At 40.0% G+C, this 19,323-nt stretch overlaps 1 protein-coding gene across 4 annotated transcripts in view; it reads left to right on the forward strand.

The window, feature by feature from the left end:
- DGKD (diacylglycerol kinase delta) overlaps window positions 1-19,323 on the forward strand; it is an 81,966-nt gene that overhangs the window by 55,685 nt on the left and 6,958 nt on the right. For 2 of the 4 annotated variants that reach the window (XM_063132408.1, XM_063132409.1), the window contains 18 exons: window positions 1,492-1,631; window positions 2,133-2,217; window positions 2,904-2,998; window positions 3,091-3,190; window positions 3,395-3,668; window positions 6,208-6,366; window positions 6,980-7,108; window positions 8,316-8,412; window positions 9,519-9,629; window positions 10,142-10,238; window positions 11,160-11,267; window positions 13,594-13,707; window positions 14,101-14,235; window positions 14,954-15,105; window positions 15,217-15,328; window positions 15,452-15,544; window positions 18,196-18,315; window positions 18,580-18,697. In XM_063132408.1, the coding sequence (XP_062988478.1) occupies window positions 1,492-1,631; window positions 2,133-2,217; window positions 2,904-2,998; window positions 3,091-3,190; window positions 3,395-3,668; window positions 6,208-6,366; window positions 6,980-7,108; window positions 8,316-8,412; window positions 9,519-9,629; window positions 10,142-10,238; window positions 11,160-11,267; window positions 13,594-13,707; window positions 14,101-14,235; window positions 14,954-15,105; window positions 15,217-15,328; window positions 15,452-15,544; window positions 18,196-18,315; window positions 18,580-18,697 (2,239 nt within the window). The remainder of the gene's footprint in view (window positions 1-1,491; window positions 1,632-2,132; window positions 2,218-2,903; window positions 2,999-3,090; window positions 3,191-3,394; window positions 3,669-6,207; window positions 6,367-6,979; window positions 7,109-8,315; window positions 8,413-9,518; window positions 9,630-10,141; window positions 10,239-11,159; window positions 11,268-13,593; window positions 13,708-14,100; window positions 14,236-14,953; window positions 15,106-15,216; window positions 15,329-15,451; window positions 15,545-18,195; window positions 18,316-18,579; window positions 18,698-19,323) is intronic. The other 2 variants (XM_063132405.1, XM_063132406.1) reach the window with 1 other exon arrangement.

Genomic DNA, 19,323 nt, shown 5'->3' on the forward strand with positions numbered 1-19,323 from the left:
GAACTTTTAAGGGAGGAGCAGTAGATATTGGGGTATCCTGTACACTTGCACAATCTTTACCACAACACTTCCCCCAAGCCAAACTTCATTTTAGTCTTTCGAAGAGTAAAGTGTATAGGCTTTTTTTGTGTTAATTTGCCTAGGGCTGGTTCATTAGAGCATGCCCACTTGAAGAGCATTAGCACTTTTCTGCCTATCTTTCCATTCATGTATAGATGTTCGCTGTGCAGAACCTCCAGCTTTCTCCATGTCACTGCAGTTTTCAACCCCTTTATTGTAATTTGCTGCCGATTGTAAAAATTGGAGGCTTTACATTGTGAAGGTTCTCCATGTGGAATGGCTTCCATGCAGACAGATTTGAAGTGAGCCCTGGGCTCCTGGATGATATAAATCATGCCAAAGTCTTGAAATAGCTATTTTCTTCAAATGAAAACATTGTTTTTATTGAGTATAAATAACTCTTGCTTCAAAGTGGCAATAGCACCACTTGGTGGTGAAGCTGAAATACTGAACTTTGGCCGATGATTGAAGGCGTTGTTAATGTCAGACATGATTGGAATCAGTTTCTCTTGTTCTTCCCCGTAGCTTTTAGAAACAGTTTCCTTATGCTTTGACTTCTATGCTTTGAGAAGCTATGCTTTGACTACTACCATAACAACATAAATAATGGCGCTCTGTAATTAAAACAAGAGGCCAAGATTCTGTGAGGACCTTTCCATTCTGAAGTTATCCAAGAAGAGAAAAAAGCAAAAGCAGGGGCAAGAAGTCAAATTGGGATTATATGAAACTGTGGCATGGTTCCCTTGAACACAGGGTGGTTAACAAGCCACAGTGGCTTGTTAATCATCTTGCGCGTACTGGTCACATGCTGGCTGATTGCATAATTACCCTCATTGGGCACAGCTTCTATCGTGCGAACACGGTAAAGGTGGCTAATTGGGGTGCTTAACAACCCACCCCAAACCCATGGCCTGTTATAGGGTTGTGGAGTGGTTTATAAACCATCTCAACAAACTATCCTTGCTGGATGAGACAAAAAGCTGCAGTGGCGGAGGCTTGGATTAGCAACCTGGTACCCACGGGCACCACAGCTGCAGAGATCGTGTAAACCAGGTCAGCATGTGTGTGTGTGTTTATTATGCTTGATTACAAGGAGGATTGGAAGAACTTTGAATAATCTGCCTTGAACATTTCTGTTAATGGGGAAAATACTTTTAATAAATAGGAACAAGTTCTTAAATAAGGTTTAGTGAGAGAGGGCAGGTACAGAATAGGTATTCTCTGAGGAAGTTACAGTTGGCAAAAAGAGAAAAAGTTAATTTGAAAAGCTGAAAAAATATGAGTGAAACTTGAATGGCATCGCTTTCTTTCAACTAGTCTGTCATGTAATTTTCTCATAGCCTTTCCTGTAATTCTCATTGCAATATGAGCAGTGAATCCCTTTTTACTATCTTTGTATTTTGATTATTATTCTCCCCTTCCTATTTGTAGTGCCAGTTGGGAGTGTTGCCCCTGGGCACCGGCAATGACCTTGCCCGTGTGCTAGGCTGGGGATCTGCTTGTGATGATGACACCCAACTCCCACAGATACTGGAAAAGCTGGAAAGGGCCAGTACCAAAATGCTTGACAGGTAAGTGGCATTTTATGGTTCTAGTCCCATCTGAAAGTTCCTAAGCTATAATGGTGAAGTCCATCCTTGCTAGTATACATGCAGTATGTAGAGATGGTCCCAAATCTACAGATCAATTAGCAAAGCTTGGCTGTAGAGGGGGCCACACACCTCCCACGGTATCAGGATGATCCCGAGACCCTGGGAGGAATCGGGTTTTCCCAGGAATTATTTATCCCTGGGAAAACGCGTGCACATCCCTCCCTGCCCCCGGGAGTCCCTGTGCATTATTTGGATTCAGCTGTGACCAGCCCAGATTTTCGGGCTTTTGTAGAAACGGCCAAAATGAACCACATCCCATACTTATTTTTAATGATACACAGAGATGGAGATAGGAAAATGCTGCAGTCCTCTGGAATCTGCTGCAACGACTTCATGTCACTTCCTCATAAGACCTGTATATAGAGCCCTCATAAAGATACCCAATTTGTTTTAAATGCTACGGTGCCTCTTTTTCAATAGGTGGAGCATTATGGTGTACGAAACAAAGCTCCCTCGTCAAGCATCTGCTTCTGGGGTCACTGAAGATTTCAATGAAGATTCTGAGGTAAACAATAAAGCATGGAACAGTGGACAAGAAGTACTCGGAGCTAGAAAAATTAGATGATAGCAAACGAAAATAGAATTAAGATATGAATTAAGATATGTGGGGAAAGAGCTCTCGATTATGTAAGGGTGAGACCTCAAAGGGGAGGTACGGCTGCCATACTCAGTATGTAGAAAGAACTCAAGAGATGCTAAAAACTAAAGTGTTCTCCAGAGTCCTCTATTTTTTCAAAAAGTTTCATAGCACAAATGAATTTTAAGTTTTACTGCAGGAGATGAGAATCTGCAGCCTTCCAACTGATTGTGGAATCCAATTCCCATCAGACCAAGCCAACATGGCCAATAGTGAACCGCCCAGAGAGCTTTGGCTATTGGGCGATATAAAAATGTAATAAATAAATAAATAAATAGTCAGGAATGATGGAAATTGTAGTCCAACAGCATCAGGAAGGCCACATATTCCTCACTACTGTTTTATAGCATTCACTTCCTTTGTCAGATGCCACTGTGACGTGAATACCGAGTCACTTTACCGTGTGCTTTGAGTTCTCACTGTAGAACCAATTGAAATCATGACTGCAATTTTACGGAGAGCAAAAAAAAAGCAGCAGTTGTTAGTCAATGTTGACTTTGTGCTTTGCAAACCTGGAAGTAGTGATACAATTCTCTGTTTCTGAATATCACAAGGTGCAGCAGATTCTCTTCTATGAAGATTCTGTAGCTGCTCATTTATCCAAAATCTTGACATCTGACCAACACTCAGTGGTCATCTCATCAGCTAAGTAAGTACACAAGAAGGGAGATCACATGCAGAAGCTAGTTACATTGTGAGTGGTAGGCAAATAATTCTTGCTTATCTCTTCTGCTTTGTTAGGGTGCTCTGTGAGACTGTGAAGGATTTTGTGGCTCGAGTAGGGAAAGCCTACGAGAGGGCACCAGAAAGTTCTGAAGAGTCGGAAGTCATGGCCAGAAAGGTAATTGGGAGAATATTCTTTCCCAACCCTGCAGCCTCTTTTTTTCCTTTCTTTCTTTTTTTCCTTTCTTTCTCTCTCTCTCTCTCTCTCTCTCTCTCTCTCTCTCTCTCTCTCTCTCTCTCTCTCTCTCTCACACACACACACACACACACACACACACACACACACACACACACAATCATACTTTGTGCTTTGTATTTGTAGTGCTCTGTTTTGAAAGAGAAGCTGGACTCTCTTTTGAAGGCGTTGAATGAAGAATCTCAAGCTTCGTCTTCTTTGTCAAACCCACCTCCTACCATTGCAGAGGAAACAGAAGATGGTGATGGTTCTGGCAGTGTATGTGATTCTTCTAGTGAGCGTTCAGTAGGGTCATCATGCACTGCCCGTCCTCAGATATTTCGACCACGTGAACAGTTAATGTTGAGAGCCAATAGTCTGAAAAAAGCCATCCGTCAGATTATAGAACACGCAGAAAAAGGTAAACACTGGGAAATCTTGAGAACACATCAAGCACTACATGAAAGAAAATGCATTTCATTTGTCAGGTCATAAGAGAATTGGGTTTAACTGCTGCATTCTTGATCGATTTGGAATATATTCCAAAGTAAGGAATTAATTCTTTACAATATGTAGGTTTTTCACCATGAAGCTGCCACTGTTCTGGTATCAAAAGTTTTTTTGAAAGTCCAAGTATAAGGTCTATCAGATCACCCCTATCTTCATGTTTGTTGACACTCTTAGGGTCTTCCAGAAGTTTGGTGAGGCAAGAATTGTCTTTACATGCTGATTTGTCCTCAGCGATGCTTAATAAATTTATCTTTAATTATGCTTTCCACTCAAGGACAGAAGTTAGGCTAACTGGTCTGTAATTTCCAGGATCCCACCTGGATACTTGTATAATATTATTACAATGGCTACATTCCAGTCCTCTCGTAAAGAGGCTGATTTTAGTAATATGTTTTTACTGCATATTTTGTTAGCAGATTAAGCATTTTGCTTCTTTAATTGCATTTTGAATATTAGCAGGCTACCTTTTAGGGCAAAACCCTCTCAAGGCATCTTCCAACATACATTTTTTGATATATAAACAATAAATTGTAAAACCATAAAATACCTTTTGGCTGTATCCAATGCTGCTGTTCCACTTACACCATTGCTGTAGTGCTAGCATAAGCAGCCTCTACCTTAATACCAGTAGCATTAGCTTGTGCTACAGCTTTTCCTGGACAGCCTGTTGCTCCAGCAAACGCTATTGGCATTGTGCTAAAGATCACTGATGCTTGTACTATGTCAATGGTGTAAGTAGCGCAGCAGCATTGGCTACTGCCCCATAGTAATAAGATTAATTAATAAGAACTCTGTATAGCTCAGTAAAAACAGTATGGCCAAATAATAATTATAGCTAAAACCACAGCATGTGTGTGCGTGTGTATGTGTGTGTGTGTGATATATGTATCAGAATGATAAGATCTTTATTTAAGAGGAGTCAGTAGTAAAGAAATTTATTTATTATTACAAGGAACCCAAAAGTGGCTTACATAGTCCTCCTCCTCCTCTCCATTTTATCTTGAAAACAACCCTGTGGGACAGGTTAGGCTGAGAGTCAGTGACTGGCCTAAAGTCACACAGCGAACTTCATGGCTGAGTTGGAACTAAGACCTGGATCTACCCAGTGCAAGTCCAACAATCTAACCCAGGGGTCCCCATTCTTTTTGCACACATTTGGGAATTTGAGAAACTGCTACAGGCACCACCAGAAAATGACTAATCAATGAATTGCTCCTTTGGCATCTACCTCTCACATCTGTGGATAAATTTTGTACTGGAACAGTCTTTAGCATTCACCGATGTACATGCTCTTTTAAATTATTTATCAGCTTCATCAAAATTAACAAATGGCCAGCATAAATGGATTCTCTGCCTCCTTTTGACAGCTAAAAGACTTTTATTATAACATTTAAAGGATAAACACTCCCCGTCTATAATGCAATGGATTAAGGACCTTACAGCACTTCAAATATTTGAACAGGTGGCATTTTTATTTATTCATTTATTACATTTTTATACCGGCCAATAGCCGAAGCTGTCTGGGCGGATCACAAAATATAGATGCCACCTTCAAATGGATACTTATTTGGATACTTGGTCTGTTATTGCTGAAAAAATTGTCAGCCTGTGTGTAATTGCTAGAAAGTTGTATGAATTTCATATGTGTCTATTGCAATGGCTATATACAAATCCATGTATGTATATTAAAAACTAAAAAAAAAAACATTTTTAAAAGCTTTGCACATGTTTGCAGGTATCACATTGGGAATTCTGCTCTAACCACTAGACTACATTGGATTTTTGCTCATTTCAAAAATGTCTTTAGGGCCTATTAGGGCCTATTTAAACACCTGTAATGATGGGGAATGTCGTGCCTCTCCAACAAATGTGGGGCTACTGCTTTTGAGCTGTTTAAGAATTTCTGGGTGATTTACTAATTTTAATGGTTAATTTCCAAATAAACATAATTCCTTCCTCCTTTAGATATAACTAATCATAACTATTTCTTAGATTAATTATCTTGGGCCAGGTTCAAATGAGTTTTCTCTGTTATCACAGGGAAGGTTGTTTAACAAAATAAATCCTTTTGTTTATTATCCTCTATTTGGTTTCCAATCCTTAGCTTCCTTTGTTTGGTTACGAATTACAGGTAACGCTCCTTGTAAATAAAGGCAAGTCTTTTGTAAATGGCTTAGCTCTTACGAGAAATATATCTGTGGGAAGCATAGCAATGGGGTTTGTATTTTTCCTCATTCTTTTGGTGTGTTGCTGTTTTTTAATCAAGTATTGCAAAAAGTGAAGTGAGCCTGTGCATTCTTCCAGCTACAGAATTCAGAAAGCCATTTGATTTACTTCCATGAAGAAAATGTAAATTGGGTTGCTGAATTTCAGTTGCTCAATTCTCTCGGTGTAGTGTAATATAAATAGCAAGTAAGTATATCTGACGTTGTTGCTGTTTTACTATTTAGCCGTAGATGAACAGAATGCTCAAACACAAGAACAGGAGAGCTTTCTCCTCAGTTTCTCCACCCCTGAAGAGGGAAAGGAAAGGAATGAGAATAAAGTTTCCTTGCAGTCTTCACACACTGGCAGCTATGGATTTCCAAAAGGGAGGAGCCATCGGAAAGGTAAAATCCTTATGTAGCCCAGGCAATTTGTAGACTGTCCTTGTATATGTCTCTCTAGAGCCTACTTGGCATTTTTTATATTTCCTCAGCCTTAGGTCAGAGAATTCTCTCCCAAGGACTGCACCATCCCTTATCATTTGAATAGTCAGCTTGAACAAGAGATGACAAAATATATCTTAATTATGCTGACTGTAAACTAGAATACATTTTGATATTAACTTCAGCTCCATCATGAGTGGGAGTTCGTTTGGGGGAACATTTTCAGTTTTGGTTGGAAAATGTTAGGAAAAATCCCCCAAAGTCTGTTCCTGAAGCACCAAGGAATCATGATACATGGGGAGCTGCAGATGCTGTCAAATATTTGTTAGGAAGTGCCCCATAGATTTTAAGGTAGAAATGCTTCAATATGGACTTTTGTATTCCAGCCAAAGGAGGTACTGCTTTGATTTCAGTGCAGAAACACATAAAGTTTCTGCCCTGATAAAGAGCACCCAACTGAAAATGTTGACACAGCTTGAATTTTAACCAGCAGACAATATTCCTCACACCTTGGTTTTAGATTATAATTTTAATAACAAACTATGGTATCTGTGGTTTGTTTTGTATTTTATAGTGATCAAGTCTCCCTGTGAAAGATTAATAAGTAAAGGAAATTTATCGGTGGGAAGCTCTGCCTCTCTTCCTCCCCAAACAGGAAACAGGGACAATCTACCAATGCTGAATGCAAAGATCATCTACCCCAGTGAGTGCAATGCAATTCCATGCTTCCTATCTGGCTGAACTAGGAATTCTATTCTCCTGTGGTGAGGGCATAATATGGTTTCACTAACTGAATATAAATGAATGCCCTTCCAAGTAGAAAATGTATCCCTTCATAGTCAACTCTTGATTGGACTTGAATAAGAAAGACCATAGATGCCGAGTCTCTGAAAGAAAATTATGACCATCCACAGATGCTCTCTAGGAATGAGTTTTTTTTCTTTTTATGAGTGTAGCAGACAGGTATACTTTAAATATTGCTCACACCCATTTAGTACAAAAATATATTTGGGAATTAAAAAATCTATTGCCATGAAAAAAATCATAGGGAAGTCCCAGGGGCTAAGAATGGTACTTGCAGTCGAGACTGAAGCCATGTCGGTCATTGGCCTGTTGGTTTCTCCGACATTTTAGATTCTGCTTCAGTTTATCAATAGTAATAGTGCATGTTGCTTCCACCCAGAGGTTATTGACCTTTACAAGAGTAGGGAGGTAGAGAGGATGCCACCTCTTTCCCCATGTTTCTAACCAAACTAGGTGTGAAGTTAAACATGTGTTCGCATTTAATATTGCTGGGTTTTTTTTAATGCAGATATCATCCTTGGAGGAGTGGAGGTGATAATTGTTAGGATTGCAGCAAAGGAGGAATTCCTATGAAGCTGCTATTTGCTTTGGCACCAATGAGGGATTTCCTCCCAGTGCAAATTGCAGCTTCAAAGGAACAGTTTTCATCAGCACCACAGCAGGGAGGGATGGGTTAAGCTCCCCTTCTCTGCCTGCTGTGATTTTGAAAATTACCTCCCTTCTCTACCACATTTTTTTTTAAAAAAAACATGCATATTAAATGCAAAGACACATTTGACAAACCAAACAGTTTGTAGAAGAGTCCCGTTTTCCCAAATACACAGAAATTGTCCATAGTGTTTCATAGGTTCATAAACAGAAGGGATTGGAAAAACATGCATGAATCTACGTCTGTATAAAGCTAGAATTTTTCATAGAACTGAAGTCCTGGTTTTCCCTCATTGTTCAAGAACAGTGAAAATGTGAGATAATGTTTAATGTTCCAGAAGTGGCATGCTCTTGATTTTGCAGGTAAAATAGATCCTGTTTTGCCAATTGGAAATAGACTGTGACCATACTTCATAAACTCCATACTATTTCCCGTAATGTTTGTATTCTGTCGACAGATATCCGTGCTGGAGCGTCTGGTTCTTTACCTGGAGGTTCTGTCATCAGCCGGCTGTTGATCAATGCAGACCCATTCAACTCTGAGCCAGAAAATCTGTGAGTATTCAAATAAGAATGAAGGGAGTGGATCTCCCTCATTAGTCACTGTATGATTGAGGGGGAAATCATTTAAAAAGGAGGGGGGATGTTTCTCTTACACTTTAGGCAAAGTCAGAGACATTGACCTGGTTCACATGTCAAGCTAAGCCGGAGTGGGTTGTCAACATGGGTTCTTGCAGGGTGGCTTAGTGTGGCCTCTGAACCCAGTGCAGCTTTTCCATCATGGGTTGTTTTTCGCAAACAGGCCACCCTTTAGTAGGGTTGTTTAGGGTGGCTTGTTCTCAGGTTAGTTTGTCGTGACATCCAAACCCAGCAGGGATGCTTCAGCATGGGTTTATTTAAAATGGCAAGAAAGCCACCTGGAAAGAGTGGCAAAATACTCTGCCAGCCACTCCTTGTGATCTCAATCGTGCTGCCATCATCCACCCCCCTCTTTGGAAATTCTAACTTATTAGTTCTCTTTAGATTTTTAACCGTGTCAGCTGTAATTTTTAATAGTTAATGCTTTAATTCTTGAGCGTAGTTTTCCTTCACAAACAGATGTCATAATATTCAGTGACTACAGTATTGCAACATCGATAAAACCCTGGGTATGGGTCTATGGCTGGCTATTTTGGGTATTCTGTTGATATTCTTATAGAGCTAGGGTAACCAGATTGGCTCCAAATACACTATTGAGGGTCCTTCTAGCAGCCAGGTCTGTACCCCTTCCAGCTTTCTTTGATTTCAGTTCATCATACATCTGTTCAGTTGTTCCTTTTTTAAAAAATCTTTTTTTAAAAAAAGTTTCTTCTTTTACTTGAATTGGAGGCATAATTCTGGCGCTCCTTGTTCATTTCTTAACAGACTTTGTTCATAGTACATGGAGAACAGCTCCTGAGTATATAGTGGATATGTTGAGAAAGTGCTGCAAATGTGTTTACTGATGGGTGTGTGTGCGGATGCTGAAATACTCCACTATATTAAATTGAAGCATTTATTTTGTTCTTTTTATTTTTATTTTTTTATTTTTTTTATTTTATAATACACAAACCACATCCATACTTATTCTATAGCCCTTCCTGTTCCTTCCCCATTCCCTCCCCACGTTTTTCTCTTTTTAGTGATTGTTACATAGAGAAATGTGTGATGAATAACTATTTTGGAATTGGACTTGATGCAAAGATCTCTTTGGATTTCAACAACAAGCGTGATGAGCACCCAGAAAAGTGCAGGTAATCGTCTTAGAAACTATTTTAGATCTTTTAAAAACCTGTAGCCTATTGTATCAACTGCAGTCATAAATCTACTTAGTGCCTCCTAAAGCCACTTCTATAGAACTCTTAGGACTGTATCATCACCTTGATCAATGGTAGTGTTATAACCAAGAAGGAATCTCAGCATATTGAGTGATATGTTTCTTCAGCTTGTTAATAATAAGCAAGAACTAGATGCTGCATTTCGTTTTGTTTTACAGCTGCTCTGGTAAATGTGCTTATTATAGAGTTAGTTTGCGATGCTAGATTGTCCAACAGTTTTGTTTTCCGGTGATATTTCTTTCCAGAGAAACAAATTTGAAATTTTGCCAAGCTTTTTTTGTTCCTTTAGTATTCCTTGTTCTAGGAATTTGGAAGAAATATTTCAGTGGTTGGATTAAGCCTGAGGGGTTTTTCTGAGTGCCATAGTATAAATTGCAGGGTGTATCATGGTCCATTTTATGACTTGGTTCTTTGCTTTCACTTCTTAGAAGTCGTACAAAGAACATGATGTGGTACGGAGTTCTTGGGACAAAGGAGTTGCTTCACAGAACTTATAAAAACTTAGAACAGAAAGTGTTATTAGAGGTAATATAACCCCCCAGCCTGTTTGATCAATTCTTTCAAGTACAAAGCTGAACCTACTTGCTTGCTATTATACACCAATAATCTAATATTAATCTAATCTACGATTCTAATGTTATAAGATACCTCAGGGGCCCTTTTGCAGGCCAAAAGCCAGTATATAAATAACTTTATATAAGTAAATAACTTTCTGCTATTTGAGTTACATGTGCTGTTACAAAAAATGGATTACCAATTATGTATCATCCAACTAAGTGGTTCTATGTCTGGTTCCTTAAAACATCTGCTAAATTTGATTGCATGATAGCAAGTGCCCACGAATCTATCTTCTCTCACATAGTAATACCCTGTCAGTTTGATTATCCTTTTATAATTGATTTTTTATTTGTTAGTTAGAAGCATATTGGACTCAGGAGGAGATGCAACAAATCCCCTTTATTATTGCACAGATTGATAGGAAGATGGGGAAATACTGGGGCATTTAGGGACCTTTTTTTAAGCAAGTGCTGATGTCTGATTGCAGTTGGCACAGTCTCAAATGTGGAAAAGTGTAGAGGTATTACAGATGAGACCTTTTCCCCTTCCTTCTTTCCACATGATTTGTCCCTTTGCTTTCTCATTATATAGCTGTCCTCCCATCTAGTATGTACCATGTTTGGAAATGAATAGTTTCCATACAATTCACAAAATCAATGCACTGAGTAAACTCTGGTCAGCTGCCTGGTCTCTTTAACATTTTAAAAGGCAGTTAGCCTACTAAGTCTTTAAGGGTGCAATCTTACACATGTTTAGACAGGGAAAAAGTCCTATGACTTCCAGTAATGCTAGGCATTGTAGGATTTTTTTTCTGTCTAAGCATGCATAGGATTGCACTCCAAATCTATGGATTGCTTAAACTATGTAAAATTTCTTTATATGATGCAGTGTGATGGGCGCCCAATCCCTTTGCCCAGTCTTCAGGGAATTGCTGTTCTCAACATCCCCAGCTATGCAGGAGGCACCAACTTCTGGGGGGGCACTAAGGAAGATGATGTAAGTATTTTGCAAATGAAGATGGCAATCTTGTTTCATTTCTCTTACTTTTTATCAAAAAGTTTGTAGCATAGTCCTCACAGCTAGTCCTAAATGCAAAGTTGCCATTCAACTCAAATCTCTATCTGCCCATAATTTTAGGAGCACATACTATGGTGGATCTGATCACAGTTCTGTTTTGCTAATACTAAGAATGTTTTTGAACAGTGAACTACCTTAAGTTCAAACGAAATGCAGTGAACAACCACCATTAGCAACATGAAAAATGTAGTTCATTTTGTGTCCACATTTATAATTACTATGATGGGAATTAAGGATTAAATTGCCAGTATAAATGTATTGAAAATGAGTAGACATTGCAACTCACTTTGGGCTGGCTGAGGCTATATTTCTCTCTAGATCCTATCCATCAGGTAGAGGCAAATCAGAGAGCGCCTGCCCTCCCCATCCACCAGAATTTAGTTACTTGGAATCCTATCCTCCCATGTGATTGTGGTGGATGAAAGGAGAAGTGAGGATTGGGCTCTAGATTATCTCTAGATTATCCATGCAGGTGATAAGTGAAAGCTGAAGAGTTTCAGGACTATCTCATGCTCAAATGGGCATGATAGTCCTGAAACCCTTGCAACTGGATGCTCATTTGGTTTTGGAGGTGTGCATTTTAGAGATAATGCTGTCACCTAGTTGCTCTTCCATATTCCCTAACCTCACTCTCTATTGGTAGTTTCCCTTGATGTCATCGTTTGGAGTTTCAGTTGTTGGAAGAGTTAATATACTCCCTGAACCATCCATTATACAGAGTTGCACTGGAACTCTTCCTCTGGTTACTGGCTGTTTCTGCTTTGAGTGTCCTCCAAGGAACAATTACCTATGAGTGTTTTATCAGCAGTTACTATGAGTGGAGTGTTCAGTGTACACCAATGATGGTGGCTGTGTTTCTCAGGCCTCCCCTCTGCATGGTTAGTTGGGGGTTGTGACCACAAGCCCCTGCCATCTACAGAGTACTCACCTACCCTATAACCCCTATGGTTGGAAGAAACTATTGCAACCTGTTGAGAGAGGATTGTTAAGCTAGTACACACCTCTCCTGTATTGGAGTAGGGAATCATTCTTTGACTTTGAGTGCACTTTGGGAAAGACAGATGCATGTCATATTTTGATGCATGTGCTCCGTCTTCCTGGTGAGGCCTCCCTTTGCATACCTGTGTGATATGCCTTGTTCTTTAAGCAGTATGCACTGAATATCAGTTGCTGGTAAACAAAGAGCTGGAGAGTGCTATTGAACTCAAGTCCTGCTTGTAGGCCTGCCATAGGCATTCGTTGTCAGTTGTGGGAACAGAAGGCTGGACTGGATTGCCTTTTGGTCTGATCCACCATGTATCTTCTTAAGTTCTTAGGCTCCATTTGCATCCATAGAGTTGAGGTTCCTGGTTGGAGCCCTGCAACAGACTTCCTGTAAGGGTTCTAGGAGAAGACAAGTGCTGTTCATCTGCCCCTTCCTATTTCACTGTTAGCCTTGGCTGTTGGTTGTTTGTATAAAGTGCTCCCTTCCACTTGTGTCCCCACAGTTCTCTAGCTTCGTGCCACTCCATGAAACTCTGTGTTCCCCTGCTGCGGCTTAGATATTCCTAGTGTTGTGCTGTGATTGGCTCTTGAATTGGTTGGAATCCTATCCTCCAAAGTGATTGGGCGGGAGGAATAGAAGGAAAGGTGTAAGTCGGGCTCTCTGGGTTGGAGCAACATTTAGTCATACTTACAATAGAGCCATTGAAATCAATGGGATTTTCGTTTGATATGAATTACTTAAGCCCCACTGATTTCAATGGGATTAAGTATGACGCAGTCTAGATCCAACCCACTGTCTCTAGATTATCCATGCAGGTAATGACTGACATAAAATAGCTCTGACACTGTGTTTAGTTTTTGCTGCTGGTGCTGTTGTTATTTGAGAAAACAACTTTGGAAAGTGAAGCTTAGAAACGGAGAAGCAGGAGGATGCATTACACTTTCACTGCCCTCAGCTTCTCCATTTCAAATTATGCCCCCTCTCACTGCTTTTTCTTCTGTGGGGTTTAGAATGAGTGAATGTTCTCCAAAATGTGTGTTTTGAGCAGAAACTCAGCTTGAGGGGGAATGTGATTTGGAGTGGGGTATCTGTAAGGAGGGAAATGTTTAAGAAAAGCAAATGCATCAATTTCTCCACTCAAAATTCTCACCTCCCACTTTTTAAAACAAACAAACAAAACCTGCATCATGTTAGCTAGCAAGGAAATTCATTATAACTGAAATAGATTATGAATTAGTTTCTTCCTCTTTGTTTCTCTAGACATTTACAGCTCCTTCTTTTGATGACAAGATCCTGGAAGTTGTAGCAGTTTTTGGTAGTATGCAAATGGCTGTCTCACGTGTGATTAACCTACAGCATCACCGGATTGCCCAGGTACTTCACTCTTTTGTATGCTTCCCGGGTTGCTTGCTGTGCACAGGACATTTCAAACATAGTGTGGTGTTCTTTGAAAAGACCAGCGAGATATTGATTGCTCCATAAAGCTTATAGCTTGTAAATCTGTGTGCAGTAATTGATAGAAGGTTTAAGTTAAATAAGAGCAGTGATGAGCATGAGCTGGTTTCTGAATATTGTTCCAAGCTGGATAGGACATGAGAATTCATGCTGTGAGTAGGACCCACAATCCCATTTCTGCTTTGCCCAGGAAAAAACATGCTGTGAAAGTTATTACTTGCTGTGGATCATAGGGAAATGTTTGGGGTGGCATGTACAAAGTATATATTGTTTTATGCTTTAGGGTACATTTAACACATTAATTTCTCATAGTGCCGGACAGTGAAGATCGCAATCCTGGGAGATGAGGGAGTTCCTGTGCAAGTTGATGGAGAGGCCTGGATCCAACCCCCAGGATATATTTGGATCGTTCATAAAAACAGGGCACAGACTCTAACAAGAGACAGGGTAAGAGAAATCCTCTTATACACTATGAACACACGCACACACACACAGAGGGGATGAAGGTTCTTTTTATCACACTGTGTATGTGTGTATACCCAATGCCAAGATGTTTGTGTTATCAGCAACGACTATTTTGTGTATGGCCACTGTTGTATCACTATTAATGATGTCATTGTTGCTGTCTGTACTTTCTGCATTTCATTTACCTCTGACCTCACTGCTTACAATCCCCCCCCCCCCCCCCGGCAACATGTGTATATATACCTATAAACTAAGGATTACACTTCATCCATCTGATAAAGTAGGCTTTAGCCCATAAAAGCTTATGCCAGGATAAATGTATCTTTCAGATGCCACAAGACTCTTTGTTGTTTTTCCAGCAAAAGAGAATTCTTGAGATAGACTTCTCCCCCCCCCCCCTCGCAACATGGGGTGCAATATCATGCTATAGTCTTTGCAGAAGCAGAAAAAAGGCATGTATAAGCACACATATCCAGGATGTATTGTACATGACTATAGAGCAGGGATGGGCAACCTGTGGCCTTCTAGTTGTTGTCGAACTGCAGCTCCCATCATCCCTCTCCATTAGCTGTGTTTGCTAGGGCTGATGGGAGTTGTAGTCCAACAACATCTGGAGGCCATAAGTTGCTCACACCTGCTTTAAAGATACACATGGTCACTTATGGCATGGGGCAATGGAAGTGTGTTTTGTTTTTTTCAGGCATTTGAGAACACACTAAAATCTTGGGAGGACAAACAAAAGTGTGAGCTGCCCCGACCTCCCTCTTTCTCACTGCACCCAGAGATTATATCTGAAGAAGAGTCCAGTCATATCAATCAGTTTTGCCGAGCAGCAGGAGCTCTGATTCACAGGTGAGGTTACCTTCTTCCATTACCGGGAGAATGGAAGGTGGAGAAGGTGGTACCAGAATGGGACAACAACCCAGAAAGTTTATCCTATTGTGTTTTTTCCCCTCTCTGCAGCATTCGTGAAATAGCCCAGTCTTACCAGGACATGGAACAAGAACTTGCTCATGCAGTCAATGCTAGTTCCAAGTCTATGGACAAAGTATATGCTAAATCCAAATCTACGGAGGTACATGCTGGTCACTCTTTGTTTGCTACGAGTGTGTTCTTACTGTTTGGGCTCTCTGACTGTCAGATGTTGTGACAGACTGGTTTGCAACTTCCAGTTCTTAAGCTTATGGTCTTTCTACAGGGCCTGAACTGCACCCTTGTGGTAGAAATGGTGAATAATGTTAAAGCCCTGCATAATGAGACAGAACTTCTCCTGGCTGGGAAAATGGCCCTGGTAAGAGATAAATAGTAGGAAATGTGTCTCTTTTGTTATTTCTACTACTTCTTTTGTTATTTCGATTACTTCTAGGATAATAATCTCGTGTTTGTTCAAGTACACAACTGGACACTCCCGATTTGACAGTGTTTTATCTCTTCATTCTGGCTAAATTTTGTGGTTTCTTATTTCTGCAATTCACCAACTTTGATAAACTTGATGCTATAGTATCCATGATGTTATCCTCCATGATGGATCTAGCAAAAGCTATTCCTCTGTAAAATAGCAGCAGTGATTTAGAATAGTAGTTTGCCTTGGTATTCGATAGACAAGAATATCTTTCATAGCTTAGAACGTATAATTGTTCAATTTTGGATAAGACTAATAACTTGTCTTTGAGTCAGTAATGAACTGAGGTTGATTCAGCTGGTCATGTCTACACTGGACAGTATCTGAAAAGCACTGTGGAGAGGTGCCATGAAATGGCACATTTGTATGATTTAATGCAGGAGTAGGGAACTGCAGACCCCAGGGCTCAAATCTTACCCTCCTAGGGGCCAAATCTGGCCTTCCAGTGTTCCCCAAATGGCCACACTACTTTCCCCTGGCCCTGAGACAAGAAACTACGTCTTTGCTCCATCGGACTAGCTTGTTTCTTAAACTTGAATGAGTGTGTCTGAGATTCACTAGATCAAGAGAGAATACAATGGTTCAAAAGGATATACCCTACTTAGTGATAGACTTACAAATCTTTACCAAGTGTTTTGGGCTTCAAGGATTAATGTATGGGTAATGGTTCTTCACTAAGTTATTATAGTTACCTATCACACAAGCATAGTCTGCAGAGCTTAGATGTTTGGTAGGCTTCTCATTCTCCCAGGATCTCTCTCCTAAACTAATCAAACTCTGGCCCTTTACGATAATAATAACTTCATCCTTAGTTTCAGTCCTGGTCAGACCACTATTCCCATTTTTCTCAATGTAGCCAAGTTTGGCATTGACACCTGTAATACCTAGGTGAAGATATCTCTGCTAAGCAGCTTTCTGCTTCCAGTACCTAACCAACCCACTAGTGGCAACCTTCCTCCAATTCCAAGAATACATTCTATTACTCACAGTTATTTCACAACTAATCACATCTGTATAAGTTAAGTATACTGACTTAAGTCAGTATACACAGATAGTTAGAAATAGCACTCTTATGAAATACAGTGAATTCTTACCAACAGTATACATTCTGTGACCATCCCACCCCCTTTCCACCAACCACTAGTCATTTGGCAGTTTTCCTAGCTTTTGTACATTTTTTTATTCTAAAAGGTTAAAATGACTGGCAGTAAGAGCTCTAAGACACATTTCTGGCCTTTACCTTTGACCCCGTCCACCACTGGAATGTGCGGTCCCAAGAGCTTTCCTGAGGTTGATTTTTTCCTTCGGACTGAAAGAGGTGTCCCACCCTTGGTTTAAGAACCAAAATTCTCTCTAAATTGCAGTGGTTATTAAGTAAAAGCATCTCATTGAATGCCTGCTTAGTCATCATACATGTTGTGTGTTTCTCAAAGCGAATACTTCCCTGAGCCCTCTCCCATGCCCTTCTGCCTCCATACTGCCTGACACAAAAGATTATTGGGTAGTAGGCAAGTTCATTTTTTACTTATTCAGTGAGAGTGTTTGTTGTTTGTCTTAAAGTGTTGCACTTTGGTCTTGTGACATATTTCCCAGAATTCTGCACGACTGAAAGAGCAAAAACCGTGCCAACTGTCTGGGTCCAGGAAGGAAACAACTGTCAGCGCCTGCGACAGTGTTTCTGGCATGGGGTAGCCCACTGCTTTGTAAACATCAGATATGTTTAAAATCTGACAGCTGCTTTAAAACTAGATGGTTGGATAAGGGTACCAATGCAATATAGCTTTGTGGTGTGGTAGTTTGCATTGTGAAGAGGGCATAATTCTTTTCTGAGAGCTCTCTTTTCTTCCTGCTAGTCTTTATTGTTGCCCTGGCCTTTAAATGTTTTAACTTGCAAACAACTTGTGCACTCAGATAATTTCTGCATGTGATAACCATTTTTATTAAAAGAAATCAGGAAAGGAAGCTTAGAGCTGTGGCTATTTAGCAAGTGAACTTTTAATATTCATCTTCAAGTATATCATCATTTTAAAATTAGAAACAATGGCTACATTTGGCTGCATTAATTTGGCTTAATGAACTGATATATGAAAAGGCCTTTTACTTCATTTTGCCCACAGCCCCTTTTAATTGTGCATATGAGCCACAGTTAAATCAGGAAGTCTCTAATTAACCATAGTTTCCTTTTTAGCCAAACTAGGATATTCGTGATTATTAGTTTCAGGACAAACCAGGATTTTAAATATGGTATAAGGTCTTGGCTTGTTCCAAAGTTTGTATTTATACTTTCCCTGTTTAGATTCAAGGGGAAACCATTAGAGACTTCCTGATTTAATTGCAGCTTACATGACAAGAAGAGTGGAGGGACTATGTGCACAGGCAAAAGGCTCATTAATATCTCAGTTTATTAAGCTAAAATATTATTGTCTGAACTGGGCCATTGTGCTTAGTTATTTATCCATAGGTGATTCTGATAGAAGTTAAACATTTCATTCAGCTATTCAGCTCTTAAATGTGCCTCGGTGTTTCCATTTTTGATGCAGCAGTTGGATCCTCCACAGAAGGAGCAGCTCCTAACAGCCCTGACAGAAATGGACTTTCATATGAGGAAGCTAGCAGATATTCCTTGGCTGTGGCAACTCATGGAACCCAGTGATGAAGAGGTAAGTTGTCAGATGAAGAGAGCAGAGCCACTGGGAGCCATGCATCCCTGGAGTACCTCAGGGATGTGGAAGAGATGGGCTTGATAACTTTCTTTGTCAAAGGTCTCTGAGCTTACCTGAATGACATCCATGTAACTAAATTTAATTAACATGCATTAATTAATGAGATAGGAACTCTACATTTTTCTTACAGAGTCCTTATTCACTAGCAGTCCTTGTGAAAAAAAGTCTTATCTGAGTCATTTCCATTTTTTTTTACTGCAGAACCAAATGCTGGATTATTCTAAACGCAGCCGGAGTGGCAAATTTCGTCTGGTGACAAAATTTAAAAAGGAGAAAAACAACAAGAATAAGGAAACTCGTAGCAGCTTGGGATTGCCGGGTACCACCTGTCTATTTCCTCTTTGCCCTTCTTCGCACACATACTCATATGTGCACATGCACATGTGTGCCATCTCTACATGCAAAAGCACTTCTCCTCTTCTGCCTCTCACAGTATTTTCTACTTCCTCTCTCACTCATTTCTATGTCTTCCCCTTATGTTAACAGGTCTCTTATATGCTCATACCAATATTTTCCCCATAGCACAATAACATATATTCTGAGCATTCTCTTGGAGTCATATAAATACCACTGTACTAATTAGCTATTCTGAAAGACAGAAATTAAAGGCATTTTAGGGTGGGCCAGAGATGTTCATTCAAGGATTTATAAAGTTTTAGAAACCAAAAGGACTGTCGGGCCCAAGTCGAGCATAACTGCAGATCTCCCATGTTAATATTCCCTGATTTGGTTAATGATTTTCTCTCATTGATTTGCTCCTAGGCTTTAATCAAGTCTCATGTCTAATTGTCTGGGGATTCTGCATCATCACTGGTGCATCCTGAACTTTAAACTTAATTGGTTATTCTGATATTAAAAAGTGGCTCCTTGAAGTTAGCAATTCAAGTGGCATCAGGGCACTTTCTTTCTAATTGGGTTAGTTGATTTGTTGGCTTCTATTCTTTC

The sequence above is a fragment of the Elgaria multicarinata genome, chromosome 8 (assembly GCF_023053635.1).
Source record: "Elgaria multicarinata webbii isolate HBS135686 ecotype San Diego chromosome 8, rElgMul1.1.pri, whole genome shotgun sequence".
In the NCBI taxonomy this organism is placed as follows: domain Eukaryota; kingdom Metazoa; phylum Chordata; class Lepidosauria; order Squamata; family Anguidae; genus Elgaria; species Elgaria multicarinata.